At 41.5% G+C, this 24797-nt stretch overlaps 1 protein-coding gene across 4 annotated transcripts in view; it reads right to left on the bottom strand.

Annotated features, from left to right (window-relative positions):
• Nucleotides 1-7518: 7518 nt before the first annotated feature.
• The window catches only part of LOC103360484 (serine/arginine repetitive matrix protein 1), a 19949-nt gene continuing 2670 nt past the window's right edge, over nucleotides 7519-24797 (bottom strand). The window contains exons 2-9 of one of the 4 annotated variants that reach the window (XM_008286252.1): nucleotides 18853-18947; nucleotides 18449-18530; nucleotides 17105-17474; nucleotides 15780-15854; nucleotides 12975-14116; nucleotides 11096-11925; nucleotides 10634-10882; nucleotides 7519-9436 (exon numbers count right to left, since the gene is read on the bottom strand). In XM_008286252.1, coding sequence (XP_008284474.1) covers nucleotides 9183-9436; nucleotides 10634-10882; nucleotides 11096-11925; nucleotides 12975-14116; nucleotides 15780-15854; nucleotides 17105-17474; nucleotides 18449-18530; nucleotides 18853-18947 — 3097 coding nt within the window. In that variant the 3' untranslated portion in view covers nucleotides 7519-9182. The remainder of the gene's footprint in view (nucleotides 9437-10633; nucleotides 10883-11095; nucleotides 11926-12974; nucleotides 14117-15779; nucleotides 15855-17104; nucleotides 17475-18448; nucleotides 18531-18852; nucleotides 18948-24797) is intronic. The other 3 variants (XM_008286255.1, XM_008286253.1, XM_008286254.1) reach the window with 3 other exon arrangements.

Genomic DNA, 24797 nt, shown 5'->3' with positions numbered 1-24797 from the left:
CAGCACTAAGGTCTAATTAGTTGTATTTTACAGGTGAGCTAGGAATAGCCTCTCCTCTGAATGATTAGATTTTAGGGTCAATCAGTGCAAAAATAGCTCTGTTGGAGGTCAAAGGTCACTTTTTTCCATTTTTCTTATTTTTTGAGTCAAATTTCCTGTTTGATGGATTGACTGAAATTTGGTACAGACGTCATGTTCTCTGCTGGATCAATTGTCAAGACTCTGATGATCCACTTGCAGCAAAAAAGGTTAAAATTCCGGTTTATCACAGAGTTGGTTTGTGAAACTAATGGCAAGTCCTAATTAATAAATGTTGGCGTGTTGATACACTAAATGAAAGCTATATGTGTTAAACATCAAAGTCACATTGTCAATGTGAGCATGATGAGAGAAAAGTGCCGGAGACGTAGGAGTTTGCAGCCATGTTTGCTTCTGAGACCTGTCTGACTCTATGCAGCTTTTTCAATCTGCCTGGAACATGATGTCCACACTGTTTTTGTCTCACATGTACTTAGCCTTGTCCTCAGAGCTACCCCGTTTGTGCCTGCGTAAACAGGTCAGCATCTTCAGCATCCTCTCATCCATGTTGTGCGGTAAAGGCTTTAATTAAAGGCAAATGTGCTGCCCCTGACCTTTGAACATAAACACAGACCTTTATTTTGTTTGGCATTTCAGTAGCTGCTGCTCCCCATATATAATTGCACGATATTGTGATCAATACACTGAAAAAAGGTAAAAGCTCAACATTTATGTGACACATTTTTCCCAAGAACTTCATGCAGAACTTTTTAAACATCACCATGAATGCTCTGTTTCTTCATCTATATGTCATCCTTTGTAGTTGGTTTAAACTTTGTGCTGAGAATCAAACAAGAACAATGACTTTTAGTTTGTTTCCCATTATGACAACACATGCAAAGTCTAGTAAATGTCAGATTCTTAGAAACAATGGCAAGACCACAGCTTGTTCTGTAAGCATAGAATTAAATTACAATGAAATGGTTTGAAGGTGGGCTGCAAGGTAGCTTGGTGGCTAACACCATCGCCTCGCAGCTAGAAGATTCCTGGTTCGCATTCCAGTTAGGACGCCTGGGATCTTTCTGCATGGAGTTTGCATGTTCTCCCTGTGCAGCGTGGGTTCTCTCCGGGTTCTCCAGCTTCCTCCCACAAGGTCCAAAAACATGTTGAGGTTAATTGGTGATTCTAAATTGTCCGTAGGTGTGAATGTGAGTGTGTATGGTTGTCTGTCTCTAAGTGTAGCCCTCTGCGATAGACTGGTGACCTGTCCAGGGTGTCCCCTGCCTTCGCCCTAAGTCAGCTGGGATAGGCTCCAGCCCCCCGCGACCCTATTGAGGATTAAGCGGTGTATAGATAATGGATGGATGGATGGATGGTTTGAAGGTGGGAGAATGGCTCATTTAGTCTCTTTCCTACCATCTTCTGGACAAAATGGAAGATAGCAGTCTGTCCTGCAATTTCTAAAGTGCTTCTGTATTTTACAAAATGCAATCAAATAAGTGTAAGTGTATCATTGTAAACAAGACTCTTTGGAGATGAAACTCCTTTGAAAGCAACACTCGGAGGAGGCAGACAGGAATCTCATACTGACATGGTCCTTGAGACTGTCTTTTGTTGGCAGTTGCAAAGCTTTTACATTCGAAAGAACAAATCTCTTACTCAGTGTCTAACAGTCAACACAAGGTTGTAAACTAACTTAAAACCACAGAAAACAGGAGCACCTAGCCAAATAGTTAATCTGTTCAAACAGGGGTTCCCCAGGAAATGTCATTCACCATGTAGCACAGCCGCAGAAGAGATCCTGCTGTGATTGGGAGGCAATATATGTTATGGATCATATTCAGAATGTATATGTGTAAGGGATTACTGCTGTGCACCAGTCAATAAAGACTGCAAGATGAACAACCTAAATGATAAGCTGTAGTTTGTTTTTGGTGTCTTCACCAGTGCAGGGAGAAGTGATTTATGTTTTTGTTTGCATTTGACCTTTATCTATCGACAATGGTCTTCAAATGGCTCATTATTATGAACGTGTTTTAGTGAAAAAAACACCATATTTAAGCCATTTGCACAGAGTAGGCATGTAAAGGGACTCATTTAAACATATTAAAACACATTGTAAAACAAAATGCTGAAACCTTACATCTCTGATTCCATCACAAACAAACAGACTATGTTTTGAAACAGATATGAAACAGGCAGCTCCAGTTATGTTCACAACTATCTGAAACAATAACACAAATCATTAAATGCGTCATTTGGCCATAAAGAGCTGCAGCTTCATTTAATGTGACAAACAATACTGTACGAGCTTGAAAAAAGAAAAAGTCTTGAGGAACTTACTGCTGTGATTTATTGTTGTATTTTCATAAAGTTGGAAAACTCATGAGAGAGATTAACTTTTACACAGAAGCCTGAGATGTGCTGAAAAGGAAGTTCTAAAAACCCACATTTCCCATAATGTAATCAAAAGTAAAAGTGGTTGTCCCTGTCAGGAAAAGGACCACTTTTTTTTCCTGTTTTAAAAAAAAATGTATTTATTTATTTTTTTGTCAAATTCCAAGTACCCCGTTTTATTAGGCAGTGTTTCTGAGCTGAGATGACTGATTAGTGCTTGTCATAACAAGGTAACCTTTATTTTGTTTGGCATTTCAGTTGGTGCTGCTTTACTGTAGTGACTTCTCATCTGCTGATAGAGATTTTAACCTGTGGTTTAAAGTCCTGCAAAACCTTGAAGGGAAGTAGCATGTTTACACTAAAGGAGGCTGCATTTTTAAGGCCATATTTATAGGACCACGTTTCTAAGATCCCTGTTTTCGAAGAGAGCACCATCTACTGGATTGGATAAGTAGGGCAGCAGAACATTTTGAAGCAAGGACTGCATTTCTAGCGAAGAAAGACAACAATCAGCGTGTGAGTCCTGAAAGTAAATCAAATTTGATTTGTTTAATATTAATAGACAATTTACATGTCAAAGTTATCATAGCTTGCCAGAGTGTGAGTGACAAACTAGAATAGTTTTCAGGTGCTATAATAAACCTTTAAAACCAATAGTTGTTTGACAGAAAGTACGAATCGGGTGGAATAAACCTTTAATACCCTAATTTGTTTGTTCGAAAGTACTGTTTGGGTGGAAAAAACATTTCAATTCAATTCAATTCAATTTTATTTGTATAGCGCATATTTACAACAACAAGTCATCTCATAGCGCTTAACAAAGGCAGAAACACCCAACAATCCAAAACATTTGGATTCCCTATAAGCTTCAGCAGTCCGCAAGCAGTCTGCAACAGTGGGAAGGAACCGAAAACCCCCACAGGGGAAAAAAAAACCTCTGACAGAACCAGGCTCAGGGAGGGACGGCCATCTGCCTCGACCGGTTGGGTGGATGTGGGATGAATTATGCAATTTAGTGTACAGTTAAACAAGTTATTAGAAGTTATTGTCGTTTTGTTCCTCCATTTCAAATGGACCAATGAAATATTCCATTTCGTAGTTGGTGGAGGTAACAGGAGGCATCATGGTGGGGGCAGCAGGATACAGAAGGTGAGGCCAGTGGCTGTAGTTCAGGAACTCCAGATCCAGAGACATCCACCGAGAGGACAGGCGCAGAGAACCTCGGGGGGAGTCACAGAGTTAGTCATGTGTAACGGTGATATACAAACATACATACATATACATATATATAAAGAGGAGAGGAGAGGAGAGAAGCCCTGTGCATCATGGGAATCCCCCGGCAGTCTAAACCTATAGCAGCATCACTAAGGGACAGCTCAGATGACTCCGAGCAGCCCTAACTATGAGCTTTATCAAAAAGGAACGTTTTAAACCTAATCTTAAAGGTAGAGAGGGTGTCCGCCTCCCGAACCCAAACTGGAAGCTGATTCCATAAGACAGGAGCCTGATAACTGAAGGCTCTGCCTCCCATTCTGCTTCTAGAAACTCTGGGAACCACCAGTAGACCTGCAGTCTGAGAGCGAAGGGCTCTGTTAGGATAATATGGAACAAAAAGGTCTTTAGGATACGATGGAGCTTGATCATTAAGACTTTTGTATGTTAGAAGCAGGATTTTAAATTGGATCCTTGATTTTACAGGAAGCCAATGGAGAGAAGCTAATACTGGAGAAATATGATCTCTTTTATTGGTTCCCGTCAAAACTCTGGCTTCAGCATTCTGTATAAGCTGAAGGTTTTTAAGAGAACTATTAGGACATCCTGATAATAAACAATTACAATAGTCCAGCCAAGAGGTTATAAATGCATGGGCTAGTTTCTCAGCGTCACTCTGAGATAGGATGCTCCTTGTTTTTGCGATATTACGAAGATGAAAGAAAGCTGTCATGTTACATGTTTGTTTTATATGGAAGTTAAAGGACATATCCTGGTCAAAAGTAACCCTGAGGTTCTTTACTGTGGAACTAGATGCTAAGGCGATGCCATCGAAAGTAACTATCTGGTCAGATAGTGAGTTTCTGAGGTGTTTAGGGCCAAATACAATAACCTCAGTTTTGTCTGAATTTAAATGAAGGAAGTTACAGGTCATCCAGACCTTTATGTCCTTCAGACATGCCTGGAGTTTGAGTAACTGATTGATTTCATTAGGGTTCATAGATAAATATAACTGGGTGTCGTCTGCATAACAATGGAAATGTATGCAGTGCTTCCTAATAATGTTGCCTAACAGAAGCATGTACAGAGTAAATAATATTGGTCCTAACACAGAACCCTGAGGAACTCCATAAGCAACTCTGGTAAGGCTGGAAGAATCATCATTAACATGAACAAACTGGAATCTGTCTGATAAATATGATTTAAACCAGTTTTGCGCAGTCCCTTTAAGTCCAATTGCATGTTCCAGTCTCTGTAATAGGATGCTATGATCAACAGTATCAAATGCCGCACTGAGATCCAATAGAACCAGAACGGACACTAGTCCACTATCTGAAGCTTGAAGATCGTTAGTGACCTTCACCAATACTGTCTCTGTACTATGATGGATTCTAAATCCTGACTGAAACACTTCAGTCAAACCATTTACATGCAGATAATCACATAGTTGGTTTGCCACGACCTTTTCAAGGATTTTTGAGATAAAAGGAAGGTTGGATATTAGTCTGTAATTGGCTAAAACACTTGGATCTAGAGTAGGCTTTTTTAGAAGTGGCTTTATTGCAGTACGTAGTTTGTTAGCAGGGAGAAGTTGATGATATCTAACACTGTACTGTTCATTAAAGGAAAGATCTCCTTAAACAGTCTCGTGGAAATGGATTTAAACTATGAGAAGTATTTTCTGTGTTGCACACTTTATCTTGTAAGTGTAGGTCCTACAACTGCAGCCCTAAATGTGTGGTCCTGAAACTGCAGCCTCTTCTGCTGCAGACACATCATATCGATGAGACCAGGAGATTTTTGTCTTCACCACCAAATGCTGACAGTGAGAAAAGTTGTCATCACAGGACAAAAGTGTCAATTATAATACTTATCTTAAATGATATCAGATGGTTGTATATGATGGGAGATCTTAACCCATGCCCACCATTGTTTAAAGATAGTTTTGGTGTTTGGTGTTAATGACCTTTTTCAGTGTGTCTGTCCTCTGACTCTTGGTCAGTGGTTTTAACCTCTACCCGGCTGGTCCCGTTTTTGTGCCCGTCAAGTCTCTTCTTACACAGATCCCTGTTGTTTAAGTAAATGTTGCTTCTTCTTTGACATTTCACTTTTAATAAATAGTGACAGTTAAGATATGAGAAAGAACCCTGAGAGGTAGGTCCCCAACTGGATTCAACATGACAATGCTGCATTTATACACATTTTAATCAATGGGCCACCAGGATGCCTGTGTCTTACTGATGAAATGTTAACCACAGCTGTTGCAAGTGTCATCATACATCGGTCCAGTTTTTCTTTTTGGTGTCTTCTGTCTTTAAGAATGATCTTTATATCCTCAAGTCATAAACATCTAATTGTACAATTACCTTTAAACACTTTACGAGCTTCAGTAGAAGGAAACTGGAATTCTCTTTTTCATTCTTGAAGAAATTTCACCTTTCATCCAAGAAAATTCCAACTATCCATTATCTGTACACGCGAGAGGCTGGAGCCTATCCCAGCTGACTTAGGGTGAAGGCAGGGGACACCCTGGACAGGTCGCCAGTCTATCACAGGGCTACACTTAGAGACAGACAACCAAGTACACTCACATTCACACCTACGGACAATTCAGAATTACCACTTAATCTCAAGGAAGGAAACCAGAGAACCTGGAGAGAACCCATGATGCACGAGGAGAACATGCAGACATCACGCAGAAACATGCTGGGTGTCCTCACCTTCTAGCTGCTTTCATGTGTAAATGACTGTAAAATTGCCAAATCAGTAGCTACACAAGGAATGGTTGAGAAACTGTGTGGGGGAAATCTCAAGACTGCATTCTAAGTATCTAATAATAATAATAATAATAATAATAATAATAATTCATTATATATTATAAGTGGTGGTGTTGTAAACCTCTCTTCTGTTTAAAAGTGGCTGTTTCAGTGAAGCATAGATGACTTCCTTAAATCTCAAAATATGACTTCTCTGTCCAGAATGTGAACATTGCTGTCTTCAAAGTATTGTCTAACTATTCCTTGGAATCAGGTGGATTGTTAAGTCTTGTCCTGAGGAGCTGGTTCTCCTGTGTTATGACATGTGCTTAGGGAGCTGTTGTTTATTTTCCTCTATGCACAGGTCTGTGCACTCTTCACTGCGTTGGACTGAATATACAACATTGCTCAGTTAGTGTTATATCCTCTGTGGAACCAGTTTTTATCTCAAGAGTGTTGCTTGGTCTAAACTTCACTGTTTGTTTTGCTGGGGAGAAACTCTTTATAAGTTTCTCTGACACATCAGCAACATAAAGGATGACAATGTTGTTCTACCTGCTCTTTTTTTCTTTTGTTTGATGTTTTGCTGTTGTTCAGAACTCTTTGTTGGTTTGATGAAGGCCCAGTTGGGATAGCCACAGTTTTTTGGGGGTTTTTTTGTGCTTTCTTGATGTGTGTGCTCCTTCTCTTTTCCCTGTGTGATAATAAGGACATTGTCACCCCAGTGTTTTAATGTGCTAGTAAACCCAGCATTATGTTACACTGAGCGGTGGGGCTGAGTTTCCTAAACTTCAGTGTCAAAATTATGTCTTGCTTCTGTGCCAGGTATTGACTGATTACTCATACTGTAATGACATTTATCTACTTCACTGCTTCACTTTCAAGAGAGAAAGACATTTTCTTTAACTACGTATACATCTGTTATGGTAAAAGAAACTCATCGTCCTTCAAAAGTCTCAGACCAGATTATAGTTTATAAGGCAACACCCCCACCTGGTGTCTTTAATTGTGAACTGCATGTTGGTGAAAATGCTGTCATTATCTGGCCATTATTTCCAGAAATGTTTCCATCAAAATGTAACATTTCCCTTTTAAGAAAATGTGCCAATGAAATAAACAACCACAGACCAAAACATAGAGCTTTAGGTTTTTATAAGACTTATAAAAAAGAAAAAACATAACACAATAACCAAGGCATGTCATACATTGTGTTTTTTCTTTGTTTCTCTGAGGAGTATTTACAAAACTGGCTTATGTACAGATAGCAATAACTCAGAAATGGAGAAAGCTACATATTGTCTAGCACAAACAACCAGTTAGCATAATGAATAATAATATATTTGTTATGTACAATGTAACTGGCAAGGCTAGAGCAAGAAAGAACATAAAGTTTCTGCAAAAGGTTTAAATAACTTCAAGTATCTGTCTTGAGGTTTCGTGGAGAATTTAGTCCGATAGACGCAGATTTCCAGCAACAATGACAAGAAACCAAAAATCCGGTCGAGCTGCAAACTATGTAGTGGGTCTGGAAAAGGACAGGAAGAGCTCTAGCCATTGGAAAAGACGACACAGACAACACAACAAATGTGGCGCCACAGAACAATCACTTCTCTGATGAATGCCCACTTTTTAAGTAACCTTAAACACAACCAAGGGGAATCTCCTCTCCACATATAAAGTGATATCCAGCTTATTGGCCTATAGCACCTTTTTACTGCTTTGAATAACGAATGTGCAACAGGCAGAAAAACAAAAGGAAACACGAACATACTGTTGCTCAGGGCAAAAATGTAGCTATTGACATCTTGACTCTATCTGATAACAGGAAAGCAGACGAGAGACAACATGTTTCACAACAGATCATATGTTTCTTGACTTTATGATTTAACTAAACATCTTAGGTATCCAAAAGTAACTTCACGACATTCTGAGGCCATTTAATTGTCTTTGTCACGAAACCCACAACTCCAAACATGGTCTCCATTGTAAGGATGCGTTTCATTTTATTAAAAAAAAAAAAAAAAACTCCATAGTAGCTGCAAAAGCGGAACTCATTCATCATCTAGTACCTCATATGTAGATTAAGGTCCAAATATCATGAAACCATAGTCAGAATTGCACAGTCAGTTGTATGAAAATAAGAACTAGCTTGCTTGAGGAAAGATCTGGCTATTCTTCTCAGTTAGCAGTAGTTAAGTCTACTCTAATTATAAAGCCGCTATGAAGGAAAGTGTGGCCCGAGCAGGGGCCATTTGTCCTATTAACGTCTCCAAGTGCATAAAACACTAATGCTACTTCACAACGTTCATATAACAACACTGTAGGGATCAGTTGCCTCCCTTGTTTACATTTCAGTTTAGTGTATCCATTTTGGAAGGAAAAAAAATGTCCATATACAACACGACACAGGCTGCAGCCAGTGCCATGTCTCTGAAGTCCCTCAAGGCATGTCTCAAACGGCACCCGTCTAAGTGCACTGCTTTTGACAAGGCTTGCACGGTAACTGTCAAAACCAGGAGCACCATAAATACTCTAGTGTAATTTTAAGACCTTAAAGTAGAGCAGCAACAAAAGTTGATTGAAATTTTCTTGTTTGGCTCCAAATGAAATGCCATAAGGTGTCAAATTAAAAGCCATGTCAAAAAGCAAGCCACGCTACCAGAGTGAAATTTAGAACCGTCGTCTCAAAATTAGTGCATTTTTTTCCACAGAAGGGTACCATTTGAGATTCTGCTCTGATCAGCTGCACTGTACTACACATCTTACTGGCTCCCCCTCTCCAGCCCTGCTTCCCCCCTCTCAGCAGACTGTGAGGGGCTGGGGCTCGCTTTCACGTCGCTGATTCTTCTTCAGCAGCTGAATGCGGTTGTGGCAGTAGAACTTGATGGCTCGCCAGTCACGATGGTTGCTGACCAACAGGGGGCACTGCTGCAGGCAGCGCTCGCAGTCAGCCTTAGCAGGAACTCGAAGCTCGTTGATGTTCTGGGTCAGGTGCTCCTCGACTGCTGCACGCTCTGCCTCTGACCAGGGACGCTTCAGGACGCCTCGCTTTCCTACAGTGGAGGAGAGATGAATGGAGTCACGAATTAAATTAGTTGTTTGTGAGCTTCTGTCGGTCGGCATGAGGATAGTGAGACCTCCAACAACCTTTCCAGGTTTGAGTTTTATTCCAGTCTTTCTTTTTGCTCACACTTTAAAAAGGCATGAAGAGCCACAGAGTCTGAGATATCCAGTGTCATAGGTCTTGGAGATCAAAAGACATTCAGTTATTTTCCTGCTTTCATTTCCAAACTTAAAGACTGAAAAAAATTACCACGTTGTAGATGTTCAAATGTCTATTTTTCGGAGCACTTTTAGGATTTCTCTGCTTAAATGTTCAGGTTCAAAGACTCTCCACAAATGGTATTTAAAAAACTCAAAAACAGCCACAAAGAGAACCTCATGGTGAGACTGTCTTTTCAAATCTTGTTATCAAGGCCAAGAATAAAATCTGACATTTAGTGACATTGGAACACTTTTGTCAGTGCAGTGAAATTGAGGTGTGTAGGGGAAGTGCAGTCACTGAATTAAAGAAAATGAGAATCATTTGTCATTCAAAGTGCTTGGCAAAGGACAAAGTTTTTTTCCATCCACTACACATGTACCAGAGAACATACTATTTTCTTAGAACTGATACTATTTAATTACTTTATTACTACTCTAATAGGTCCTAGCATCCGCTAAAAGTCAACAGGTGCTGGACCAAGCAGGAGATTGCAAAGCAAAACATACGGCTACATTTTTGGGCTTTAAAAAATGGGTCAGCTAGACATTGTGACTGATTTTTTGACAAAGTAGAACACAGTGTCTAAAAGTACTTGATGTTTTATACTTTTCAGTTCCAGTGTGTTTTAGCCAATTGGACAGGGGCAGATACTGTTATGTAACAAACAGGGATGTGTCCATTTTCATGTTGTCTTGAGTTTAATCACTTCATTGTCAAACATATTGTCTCAATGACACCTGTGTTGACAAAACTCATTCAAAAGTTCCATCTGAGAAATTAAAATGTTTTACTTCATTACTTGCATGCAGCAGCATGGCTCTGAAGTTCAGGACAAGAGGTATGGATTCCAGTTTGTTTTTCTCCTTTAGTTGACAGTGCAATTCTTTTTAAAATCGTACCTGCACAGTTTTCTGTGTTTACTTTTTTAATCATCCTGTGTTTCATTTAATTGTGCAGGCACACTGATCTGGACACACAAACAAACCTGATTTGGGCTGACCTGAGCCTCTCCTGCGGTTTGCGGGCGGAGGTGGAGGTGGTGGAGGCGGTGGCTGGATGTTCTTGAGCTTCTTGGGTCGTCCCACCCGCCCATTGTCCTTGCCCTTCCTGACATACAGTAGGGTGGGTGTAGGGTTCAGAGCAGGAGCAGGGGTGTTCATCTCGGGCTTCTCCTTCATGTGCTCCCCTTCAGATTCTCCTTCTGAGTACGAGTCTGCAGAGTTTCCTGACATAACTAGAGGGAGAGAAGACGAGAAAGGTTGCAGGACAATGAGAATGCAAGAAAGGTGAGAAAACCAAGAGCAGAACTTATTATGTTTTGTGTTGAACTTCATTCACACAAACGTTCACAAAAACTGGAGAAGGGTCACATCCTTTTTTCAGCCAGAGGACATTTAACAACAAGACATCAGTTCCACTGATTCATTCAGCCATTTATCCAACTCACCGTCCAGTTCCAGACAGATGTGGTTCAGGCTCATTCCCCTGAACAGCACTCCATCTCTCTCTCCACACAACACCACTCTGCCCACTCTGCCCATCAGGCCTGGGTCTTGGCCAATTCCGGCACAATTCTGCGTCACGTGGTACTCCCTCTCAAGGAAGTGCTCCAGCCTCTCCACAGCGCTGCCTCCTGGCTGTCCAGGCTCCTCTCCTTCTCCTAGAAGCAGCAGCTGAGTTAGGATTGCTACCTGGCGGCGAACCCTGGTCTGGGTCAGGGCTCGGGGATTGCGGGTACCGCTGGAGCGAGCCAGGCTGCGGAGCAGGTCAGTGCCACGCAGTGGTGTGGCAGGGGAGTGGTATGGTCGGGCAAAGACATAGGGGTTTGCAGGGTCAACTCCTACGTCCTGCCTTGTCTGCAGGAGAAGCTCCAGGCAGGGTTCACAGTGAGGGGGAAGGATGAGAGGCTGGACACGTCCACGTTTACCCTGGACTCCAACTCTTGGGAGGTGAGGAAGCACCAGGCGCTCAAAGGGGGAGAGGGAGGCCTCCAATGGCGTGAGAGCTGGAGGAGCACCAGGGGGGACAGGAACGGGGCACTGAGGAGTAACACGAGCGCGGTATTCAGCGATGGACAGCTTTGAGACCTCACACTCACGACGTCGGTTGTACAGAATGAGGAGGGCCAGGCTGGAGTGGCAGAGAAGGCGCCAGGCCTCAGCAGACTGCAGCTGACGTGAAAGGGACAAGAAGGCCGAGTGCTGCAGCCTACGGAGGTACAGCACCAGAGAGGACAGGGACGAGAGGAGGGGCAGCATGTGGTGACGCCCGGAACTACTGAAAAAGAAAGAAAACAAGCGATTACTTACATTCTTTGATTTAATAGCTTCAGTTAATATATGGCAATGTAAGCATTTGTATGGTACAAAGTATTTACTTTTGGAGCCTGGTACAAATCACAAGCAAACAACAAAATGACATCATATATCAAAACCAAAAGACAGAATAGTCAGATTTTCAGATGCAGGCACTTGGAAAAAAAAAGTTGTACAAGTTGATTCCAGCTTTTTTTTTTTTTTTTCAATTTTAAAAAATAAATATTCAAACAAATTCAACTTTTTTTTTTTTTTTTTATGTCATTAGAACTTTGTTACACTGCACAAGACAGTTTTGAGCTCTCTCTACTTCTAGCCATGACCGTGCTGTTACCACAGAGGTGTAGGATTTTACACTGCAGTGAAGAATGACACCCAGTGAGTGAAAATGTGACATGAGCAATAAACTTCCAGAAACTGCCTGGGGTTTAGAAAGTTTAGATATTATACATTCTCTCTTTATCTTCAATCCATATTTCTGAATTCATACATTTCTAAGTATTAGTTGTTTTAGTTTAAGCCTTCACTTTTAAATAGTTTGAACAAATTAGTAGATTGAAGTTATTGTAACAGTAGGAAAGCTACATGCTGTTTCTTCAAATCTGGGTCAGTTAGCAAATTAGTGTTAACAGCTGTAAACCCCTATGTTTGTTCCTCTCCTATGTTGTGGAGCGCAACAAAAAACAATTAACTAATTTCCTCCGATTAGAAGAGTTTACACACAATGAACTTTGTCCTTTTTCCCTCAATGCTCTTTCTTATGTCGTGTTGATGCTAAATTGTTTCAGTAGTGTCATCTTTGAAATGTAAACTGTAATAAGTGTTAGTGAATATTGCTCCTGGGCAACACATTGGGTTAAAATTTAACTGGATTTTGACCACAAATACACAAACATGTCTGAGGTCTTAGCTGAAAACACTGTTTCACCTTTGACATCTGTCAAGTGTACTTTATGCAGTAACTGTTATTTCCTGTGTAATCAACTTTTTTTGTAGTCAACATCAAGTTACCTCAGCAAGTCTTTTTCCTTATCCTCTGTCCCACTTTCATCGTCCACCTCCATCACCCCATTCTCCTCCTCTTCCTCTTCTTCCTCCTCCTCCTCCTCCTCTTCTTCTTTTGGTGGCTCTATGTCTTTGGCCAACTTCCTGCTGAAGGACTGAGGAGACACCAGCTCGACGTCGTCCTCCTCTTTGGGCCTCTTTATCTCCACAACCTCCACATCGTCTTCATTTTCCTCTACCTCATCCTCTTCTACCTCCACCTGTCGTTCTTTCTTAAGCTTCCTCATTGCTCCCTTCCTGGACTGCGTCACGGCCACAGGCGGCGGGCTCCTCTTTAACACAGACACTGGCACAGCGTTCTGTCCTCGTGGAGGAGTCAGCACAGGAGGGGTGGAGTTCCTTCCTGAGGAGGCAGGAGATTGGTTGGCTGCTGTGAGGGTGGGTGGAGACATGGAGAGGTCCTGGACACCAGCTTGTGCAAGATCTGAACTGCGACTCTGTCCTGCAGCGTGCGACAGCTTCGAGTGTTGCTGCATGTGCGGAGCTGCGGCAGGGCTTGTGCTCTGTGCATGCAGACGGGGCATCTGCGTGTAGCGCTCAACTAGGGCAGAGCACACATCAGGTTGGTGGGCATGGTGTTTGTCTAAATGGCGGCCTAGAGAGCGGAAGTGACGTCCACAGTACTCACAGGTTTGGCGCATGGAGTCTATGGACACTCCTCCTCTGGGGGCATTTGTAGTGATGTTGCCTGTGGTGTTGGAGCCCAGTGGAGCCGGAGGTTTGAATACAGGCTTAGCTGAAGAAGTGGAGGAGGAAGATGAGCAGGGGGGGGAGGACTGTGCTGGTGAATGGGATGAAAGAAGCGGACGGTTGTGTTGAGAAACACTGGAGGGGGAGACTGGTGGTGGCCGCCCAGGTGTGGTCCGATGGGGAGTCCTCTTCTTCGAAGGAGTGCCACGACGTTTCTTTCGACGGCGCATCGCACGCCCGCGTGGGCTGGAGTTGTCCTCGTCGCCTGCATCTGAGTCACTGGCGTCAGAGTGGGAGATGGGGGACGAGGAGGGGGAGAGAGACCAAGAGGGGGTGACATATTCCTGCTGCTGCTGTTGTTGTCGCTGCTGCGTTGTCAATGACAGAGGCTCCTCCTCCTGGGAGAGAAAAAGAACAACAGACGGTTTTTGCAGTAGTAATTAAATTGTAAAAAAAAAATAAAAAAACTAGTTGACCACATCTTAATTATTATTATTTTGGGAATTAACTTAATGCAGTGATTCTTAAACTTTTTTTTTTTTGTCATGCCCTACAAAAAACACCCCCCCATGTAGAGAGCATATCTTAGCTCTATTATAGCTCTCAAACTTGGAATCTTTGGGTCTGTTATGTCTTTTGTGACTTCCTAACCAGCTGTTTTTTTCCTTGTAAGAAATTTTACACTTGTGTTGTTTTTCCTGAATAAATTAGAATAAATCTTCCTAACCTAGATCTTTTGATATGCTGTTCTCCTGGATTAAAAAGAAGTGTATTATAATTAACTGAGTTTAAAATAAAATTATAAAATTATATGAACTTATGGCTCAAAATGAAGACACTATCTACTGCCCAGAGATACTTTTAGTACTCAACCACTCTAAGACACTGGGATCTACCAAACCAAGCTGTGTCCATTACAGGCAGCATTAGAGTTCATACCAGTGAAGTTTTAATGTCACTGCTTATATTAAAACATTAACATTGAAAGCATGTTTATTTTTTGTCAATCTAATTAGATTCACAGTCAGGAGAGTTATTAAATTTGAACGCAATAAGCAAAAGGTGGGAGTCACTGGCAAGACAATCAACAGTGTATTGACAGGGACAGTGATAAGCGATTGCAGTAATGTTTCCCAACTGCACCATTTAGTGTGGAGAGGAAACAGACAGCACAATGACTCAAAGCATAATCGGACAGGGTTACTTATCTGTTTTACTTTAAAGTAGCTTAACTTGATGACACCTTTTGTCGTTACTATACATAATAAAACAATTATCCTGTGGAGGGGGAGGAAGACTTTATGATAATGATTATGTTGAGTCCAACATCGGTGTTGTCCACCCACATCCAGACAGGTGACAAGCTGCAAGAACAGCAGTGTATCACAGCCGCTCACTAAAAATTCTAATTATATCTTAAAGCCAGTGATGGCTTCAACTACATAGATGTTAGACAACAACACTCGCGTGGAGCAAAAATAATTAATCAGATGCAGTGCCTGTATTTACAATACATATATGATATACAAGACTTCCTCATATTCAAGAGCTTGTCAACGTTAAATAGATCTGTTTCTATTTTAGTTTCTGTTGCTGATTTCAAAGATCCTGAAGAAATCAGTTTTGTCAAATTGATTTGGGAATAGTGTCTTAAATGTGCAAAAATTGTTGGTTGTTTTTTGCCCAATGGGATTAGTGGAAACAACAACATTATCATTACTTTTTATTTATACTTGAGGTCACCCAGCCAATGTAAATCCAAAATTCACCCTCTTAAATGCACCACTTCATGTTCACCGGTTACTCTCTAACTTTTTTCACCGCTTTTCCGCTGATTACAATGCCATGATTGCAGCAAGAGTGAAACTAGGACTGATGGTTTCTCGCCAAACCAATCTATGATAGTGCTCCAAGTGTGTGTCCTGCAACACTGTCTATGAGAAAAATTAACCTTCCAGCTCTATTTTGTTTGCATTGTCTACTTGTCACATTTTAAAACAATAAAACGGATGTTTTGTCAGTCTGTGTGCTTTAGGAAACAGGTGGTAGTTTTTCTTTTACCTTTTTGATATTGTTGTTATTCTCAGTGTCAGAATTACACTCATGTTGCGCTGGAGACACAGTACCACGGAAACCCTGTGGGACACAAAGCACTTACATTAGCTACAACAGCTGATCATTAATGTTTGCCATCACAATCAGCCTTGTCTGTCACTCAGAGAGCAGGAAAACATAAGCACAGAGGCTGATCAACACTCCAAATCTCCCAATAACAAGCCAAACAAAAGGCGTGAACAGGTAGATGCTATAATTAAAACCTAAAAGAAGTTGTTCTACACTGTATCTCAGCAAAATATTCAAATTCGAAAGCACTTTCAGCAGCCTTGGTTCTACTTCAACATCTGATGCCAGTTTCTCAAAATTGTCAATTTAATTTTCTAAAATGGATTCTGGAATCATCAGTTTGTTGAGTAAATTGATCCAATCTAATGAGATCCATTAAAAGAACAGATGTCATGCAATAACCATGGTTACTGTTGCTAAAGCACTATAGGTAGAAAGAGAGCTGGAGCTCAGCCATCACCATGGTAACCCCATGCCTTGCTTAGCTTGTGCATGTAGCATGAATGTGTGTGCAGTGGGTAGTGTGAAAGTGTGTGTGTATGCGTGACAGACAGTCAGTGTGTGAAGCTGATCAGCAATGTGTGAATACACATATGGTTGTTTATCTGAAGTCATCTGAGATGTTCACAGTGCGTAAGAGTATTTCTATACCTAGGAGAATGAAGTAACAGGCCAAGGACAGACGGATGAAGACAAATCAAGAGTGACAATTTTCTTGCCTTAACCTGCTAAAGTGGCAGGCTTGAGATTTGAAATTGAGTTTTGACGTTAAATTTTAGGTTTTGACACAGGTTAAGTGAAAAATTAAGATTAGAAAGTGAATAATTAGACTGAAGAAAGAGCAAACATGAGCAACTCTGCTCAGTCACAAACATACTGTTCTATGGCTGCATTGTGTTGAGGTATTCATGTTACTGTTGGTGGAGGGATTTATGTATTTTCCTTTTTACAGCTAATTTCTCCCTGAGAGACTATGAAACACCAGTTTTTACACTGTCAGGCGTGAAGCCTTACATTTCAACACCAGGTTTTGACTTTTCCTCAATGTTTCAGATTGCTGCCAACATTTTTGCCAACATCAAAGTCTGTATTTAACTTTGTCTGTAAGGACAATGACACGCATTGTCTCACAATATGATCTGACAATACAAAATTGATATTTGTTGTAGGGTTTTGAGGGAGGAAATTCATGTCCCAAAAGGTCACATGTATGACCAGAGCATTTGAGTGTAGTGAATGCATTTGTCTTTCATAGCACTGACCAGGTTCTCTCCCCACTCTGTCAGGCTGTAGTCCACAGTGATCTCCTCCCCCTTCGTGATGTCTCGGATGGCAATAACGACCAACCGCACCTGGCTGCCACAGTGGACCTCTCTGATACGGCAGTTGGGGGAGGGAGGGAAGGAGCTGGCTGTTGGAGCCGGAGCAGAGGCTGTCGGGGCAGCTGGAGCTGTGGATGCAGGGGTCAGAGAGGGGGCCTGAGCTGAAGCAGTGGTGGCCGGGGCAGGAGCAGGGACTGGTGTCGGGGTTGGAGCCGAGGAGGGAGCTAGAGATGGAGCTGGTGTAGAGGCTGAACAAGAGCTGGTCTTTGATCCACCGGACACTTTATCATGAGCCTGCTCCGATGGACTGCTGGAAGGTGAAGGGGGTGTAGGATTAGAAGTAATTCCTTCCCTTTATCAGAAATTAGATTGTAGATATTCTTCTGTTCTGCTCTATGGTTTGATTTTTTTGAGTTGAAACATTCTGTGTTTCTACCTTTCCGCCTGTGTTTAGTGTTGAAACAATTAGTTGACTCACATGATGTATTAACAACAACTGATGAAATCCATCAATCATTTATCAAGAAAATATACCACGCATTTACTAGTTTCAACTATGAGCGTTTGCTTTGTTCTGTTTTCTATTATTGTAAGCCTAAGTGTTGGGCTTTGTTGAGACTAAACAAGCCTTTTGAAGACTCCATCTTTGCCTCAGGGAATTTGTAATGGACATTTTTCATAACATTCTGTCATTTTATCACCTAAACAAGTGATCAGCTATTCTGAAAAATAACAGTCAAATGAAATGATAATGTAGGTAATCATTCGTGACACCCCCAGTATCTTTCTGTTCTATCATATTCTTATGTATGTAGTTCACATATGTGTGTTTATGTTACATGTTGGTTTCACAAAAATAATTCAATGAAGATATACAAACAGTAATGACAGAATTGTAATTGGAATGTTTTATTCTAGCCCTAAGGTCTATTTTTTTTTTCTGTTGCTGTAGGGATCCACTGCAGTCGCATGAGTGTAAAGCAAACAGTAAGAATCCACACACACACAAGCTTGTGCCAGTGCTTCAGGGCAGTGATTCTCAATCCTAACCCTAGAGTGCTGCTGATTTTCCCGTCTGCCGACTAGTCAACTGTCTTCTCCTGACATCTCAGGTATAAATCAGCCTGATTATGTAGATAAAATGAAAACCTACAGGGTTGGTAAGTCCTGAAGACATGCTGCTCTCGCACTAAGCTGTATTTGAGTTAAGACTCTTTTCTAGAAGCCGAGTGAAAGAAGATACGTCTTACAGCAATTAATATACGCACACTAATTTTCACTCACCAGTTATGAGCAGCAGGCTCTGTGTTGTAGAAAGGCCCGTCCAGCATGGGCCGCTTATTCTCTCCTGCTTCCTTCCGATCACCTGAGAGCACGGCAACAGTCAGTGTAAAAGGATTACAGATGAGTATTCATGGACACACACACACAGACACTCCCAAAGGTCATCACCCCATCTCCTGGAGCACATATACAGGTGCACATAGCAGCACATATGTAGGCAAGCACACACATACAGGCACATGCACAAAAGTAGGTCACACTCACTAACACACTCTCCACCCCCACACCAATCACATACACGCGGACAGATGCACATGCACACACCACACATACACAAACATGTACACACACGCGCGGTTGATGGCTGTAAGAATATGGCATGCAGATATAACACACACACACACCTGGGCTGAAGCTGTGTTCAGTCACACTCTCCTCCTCAGTGTGTGTAACAAAGACTTTCACGGGTGTTCCTTTTCTTTTCCTTCCACAGCCGCGCCTGCAGAAAATACACACAAATACACACGATTATCATTTAATCAATCTGCCTACTGGCCAAACTTCACATCAATCAGGTCAGAGAGCGATCAATAAGCTGATGGCCATGTAATGGTCTAATACAAACTGCATTCAGCCCTCCCATATAAGCAAACAAAATACCAATAAACACAAAGTAGACAGTAATTATTGAAACTGCTCTTTACTATGTATGACTCAAACATGAGTAAAATCTAGCTGGGTTTTGGATTTCACACAATCTGCACTGACTGACCTGGAGGAAATCAGTTCAGTCCAAGCACAACAAAACTGCTGGCAGAGAGATCCTTGAACATACTGATTTTGAAACTTTGCCATCTTTCCTCACCACACACCAGGTTCAGAAATTAAAGAGAGCTCAGGACAGAAGTACACTTGAATGTTCACAAAATGCCAGAAAAGTTTTAATTTAGAGACGCGAAGCATTCCAGGTAAGTAGCAGTAAGCTATCTCGCAGTTCAACCTCTTCACATTTGTTTCAGTGACCTGTCATAGACTCAGATATTTAATTCAATACAATTCAATTCCATTTTATTTGTATAGCGCAGTTTACAAGATATGTCATCACACAGCGCTTAACATAGTAAGGCATAGACCTTACAAATTTAAACAGAGAACCCAACAATCCAAAGTAGCCTCTGGACTCCCTCTGAGCAAGCAAGGGAGGGGGGAAAAAGAACCTCCGGCAGAACCAGGCTCAGGGAAGACGGCCATTTGCCTTGACGGGTTGGTTGAGAGTGGAGATTGGGGGGATAGCAGATGGAGACCAAGCAATAGAACGGAACAATAAATATGTATATAAGTATTTTGGGGGTCGGTGAGGCCAGCGGCTGCAGGTCAAGGACGTGAAGCTCCGGATCCAGAGATGTCCACAAAGAGAGAACAAGCACAGATATGAATTGGTATGTTGTCCCCAACAGACCTTCATAGGTGATTCACGCTAGCCTGAGTGTGAACAAGTCGTTCCAGTGCATTCCTAACCCTTAACCCTAAAAAAGCAATTATTTCACTTTATGAATTACAAGGCTACGTGGTGTCAACCAGGAGAGAAAATCATGTTATCACACAGCCAAAAGGAAAAATCTTTTTAAAGGATCTCGCAAACAGTATCTACCAAAAATGACCATGCTGTCAGTAGTTCCGGCACTCATATCCAAACTGATGACAAGCTTCTCTATTTCCCCGAATTATACCAAGAGGAATGTATATACTTTCTACCAAATACTTTTTTGCATTTAAGACAAGAACACAAATGTCAAAAAATAAACAAATAAAAACACAAAAATTGTATCCAAATAAAATGCAATCTATAACTGATCAAGTTGAGATTTAAGGGCACCCTGCAGAGTTTTCTTGTATATTCAATGTTACTGACCAAAACACATTGTGTGCGTGTGTGTGTGTATTCTTGTGGTGTAGCAATTAATGATTGCTCATAAAACACAAAGCCAATATTTGTTAAAAGATTAAATCCTGCACTGTTAACAATAACATTTACTTGCCAGCAGTCTTCTTCTTTTATGACCTTGCTGACACAATGCAACATTTCTTAGTGCATTACCTCTTGTTGATTACTGGAATAGTGTGATAGCAACTGTAGGATTGTGTATCATGTCACCCACATGCATGAGCGACCTTCGTGTGCACGAACCGTACAAACCAAACAGGTACACATTTATAGCAAAACTGCTCTAGTCAGGCTAATCACAAACATCCAGATTAAAGAAAAAGTGAAGAACAGCACAATAATGTCCAAACACTTAATACCAGCTTTCATTACTTGACAGATAAATAGTCACTGTAAGACAATGTTGGTACCAGAAAAGCATTTTTCTTAATTGTTATATTAAAGCATTTCCTGGATTTAGTATGAGGTCCCTCATACTATCGCTTAAAGTTATACAATTCCACAAGTCAAACTGATTTAGAATTTGTCTGTATGTAAAGCTTCATTGCTGAAAATAATTTAAAATGACAAAAAAGAACAACTACCCAGCTCACACCTTTCACATTTTCCCACATCAACAGTTTCAGTGCTGTTGAGAGTCAAGTGGCAGACACAACTTAAAATTGAGACAGCTCAGCCGACTTTTGCGTGAACAGTCATTTCTGAATAATGACGTCATGTCATTGCAAGATTCTGCAATCCAGTTAGTATATATTCTTGAGTGCTGTGACCCCTGGATTGACACTAAGGAGTGTGCCATTACCCCAGAGAGCTCAAATTCAGCCACCTGTGTGCGCCCAGAATGGCCAAGTGAGATTATCTTCTTCAGACTAAATCCATGCCAAAACAGGCATGCTGAGAAGAGCCAAACTGATCCAAACTCCTAAATCTGGGCTAGTTCTGTTACCACAGATGTCAATATTGTTTTCCGTCAGTCTATTTTTTACTCACATGACATTGGAGGCTCTTAAAACTAGGCCATAGGAAGATCGTGCTTGGATTTTGAAGTGTTCATTACTGCCTGTGTTAGTATGTGCGTGTGTGCGGCTGTGTGTGTGTGAGTTTGCATGCAGACAAGAGAGAGTGAAAGAAAAAAACAGACGAGAGAAAGAAAAAAGGGTTGAGAGAGAAAAAAGTGAAGCATCTGAAAACAAAGCGAGAAAAATAGGAAAAGAGCGCAAAGAGAAAAAAGACAGAGAGAGAACAGAGACAGGGAGAGATACTCATTCAGCAGAGATATCAACCAGACCCACTGTCTTTCTATTGATCCACTCCACTCCCATCTGGACTCGTGATACTGCATGTCTGTGTGTGTGTTTAAGCGAGTGCACAAGAAGAGTGTGCGCCTGCATTTGTGCTCACATATGTGCAGAATTTTCCTCTTGTAAAGCTGTCTGCTGCGACAACCAAACACAAATCTTGGCTTTGAAAATAAAACAAAAGCAAAAAAAAAAAAATCAAACATTATAATCACCAAGAAATCACGAGAAAGCAGTTCAAGGGCACGTAACAACTTCCCGCATTAATCGAAGCATTTTCTAAACAATAGTCCACCAAATTGTTGTATTCAACTTATCACAACAGTGTAAAAGTCACATGACAATGTAATGGCTCAACCAAGATAACACACTGATAAGATCCTCTGTGGCAAGCAGCATCCCTCAACAGCACACACTCCTGACGTCGCAGCACACTGCTGGCTTTCTGATGACTATGTTGCACATGGCGAATGAAGCAGACTGAGCTTAGTTTTATATCTGTATACTCAAAAGTGCACCTGGGCAATATGGTGGAAATCATTATCAAAACAGGAATGAGAAGTAGAACATGTATAGTTTATCAGCTTTAAAAATCACATAAAAGAGTAAAGCTGGTTAAGTGTAAAAGTAGTGCTTGGAAACATGACTTACTTGCTTTTTCTGTAGCTTCTACGCACATAATAAAATACTTTAAAAAATAAATAAATCAAAAATCAAAAGAAATGCATTAAAAAAATGTATATGCATTTTAAAAAAATATTAATTTTCAACACTGGCTGCTGGCCATAGTTCTTTCTGTAACTAAACTCAAATGCTGCTGTTATAAATAAGAAGAAATAACTATCAAAAATTCATAACCAAAATACCCAATAACAAAGTAATGCTGCTTTTCATCTTTTGGGACACACAGCTCATGCGTTTGAATAAACTTTATTAAAATTGTCAGAACCGGGGGGAGTGGTTTTGCTTACATTCATGCTCTAAAATGTGGCTGGTTGATTGATCCGTGCAGTGTGAGCTTAAAAATCACTGTACAGGAAAGCCATTTAGGACTTGTAATGTGAGTTAACACCTTGTACAATATTAGTAAAATTCACACAGTGTGTGCCCAGCTTTAAATTCTGACCCTGCTAGCAGGCTATAGCTGATAGACAACAACTGGTACACTGCCAAAATGCTCTGGTGGAACTCGCACTCTACAATTTCCAGTCTGAGAGTGCGAGTAAGAGGACGTAAAAAGACTATTCTGGCAGTAATTGTGGACCACAGAGCGTACCAAACCAAAGACGTACCAAACAGAATAGTGTGGAGTGAACAGGCTTAACCTTGCATCCTTCATACTCAGATAATGTAGTTACAAACACAAGCTAAACCGAACCATGTAATGACCGTAACTATAACATGATGAAGTGATAATTCCAGTGAGACCTGATATGCAATAACAACAAATTATACGACAACACAGCAACAATGCAACAGTTGTTTGCACATACATGCTCACAGACAGGTTTAGCTCACCGTCCTGAGCAACACTTCCCAACAGGTTAGCAGCATTTCCCAGAAAAACACAGTTTTCTTCAGAGTTTATATTTTGCTGGATTATTTTGGGTCTTCTGAGTGTCTGTCTGTGTATTCAGCTCTGGTTCAATGAGTTTCTGGAAACTTTCTTGCCAACCAAATCTGTCTCACCTCTACTTCTTCTTCTTCAGCGAGCTGACCCCTCAATATCTCCCTCCGTTCCTGTCTCACCCTCCCGATCGATTCCCTCATTCTTCTCTCCCTGAACATTTCTCTCCCTCTCTTCACTCCAAGACACACACAGACACACACAGAGCCCCCTCTCGCCAACCCACATGCATGCACAAATACACAAACAAGTCCATATTCAAGACCTACATATGCGTGAGCACACATACGGACACACACAGCTCACAGAGTCCACATGTGCACACACAAACACACACACATCCCTCCCCCTCCCTGGCCCACATGCATGCACAAACACACACACACACACACACACACACACAGAGGCACGCAAACAGTCACACATACACACACACACACTCCTCCCTCTCAGGCTTACAGGCACGCAAACACACTCACTGACACACACACACACACACACACACACACAGTACACACAAATATCCTCTCTCTAGCCAAGCTCACATGCACGCACACACACACACCCCTCCCCCTCTCTCTAAAGCTCACATGCGTACACACACACACAGGAAAGCTCACTCAAGCGCACACACACACTCTCTCTCTCTCTCTCTCTCTCTCTCTCCAGTGCTCAGTTTCTCTCTCCCTCTCTCTCTCTCAAATAACCAAACCCACAGTCTCATGTTCCATCTCTGACACACACACACTTTTTCCCTCATTTACACACACACACACACAAAGACAAGCACGCATGCATTCAATCTGCACATTACAGATTCTCAGACTCATGCATATCTGCAACAATATATTCTCCCCCCCACTGTATTGTACGCAGACACACATGTTCCATCAAACACATTATTCTTTCTCAGCCACAAACAAACAAATATTACGTGTGCTGGCTGGATGCAAACACAAACACACACACACACACACACACACACACACACACACACACACACAGTGCCTCTTGTCACGCAACTGTTTCTATTGCTCACTCCACATACATTTGGATTACACACAAACACAATCACTCACACATGCACAAACTCACTCAATAAGCCTCACGTATACTCCGTCCTTCATGCAGAACGTTCTCCCTCTCAAACACACACACAGAATCCTCAATAATAAAACAGATACAAACACACACCATCGTCCCCCCCACCATTCTCACATATACCATACCACCCACACACAGTGTGCACACACACAAACATACTTTTCCTTTGAGCATGCGTACACACTCACACACACACGCAAACACACATACACACACACACGCAAACACACATGCAGACAGACACACACACATGCAGACAGACAGACAGACACACACACACACACACACACACACACACACTGTCCTTTCCTCTTTCATAAACAAAGTAGATGCATAAACACTCTCCTTCCCTCTGTATGACACACACAAACACAC

The sequence above is a fragment of the Stegastes partitus genome, unplaced genomic scaffold (assembly GCF_000690725.1).
Source record: "Stegastes partitus isolate 25-593 unplaced genomic scaffold, Stegastes_partitus-1.0.2 Scaffold444, whole genome shotgun sequence".
Classification (NCBI taxonomy): Eukaryota; Metazoa; Chordata; class Actinopteri; family Pomacentridae; genus Stegastes; species Stegastes partitus.
This window is presented reverse-complemented; position numbering and strand designations above follow the sequence as displayed.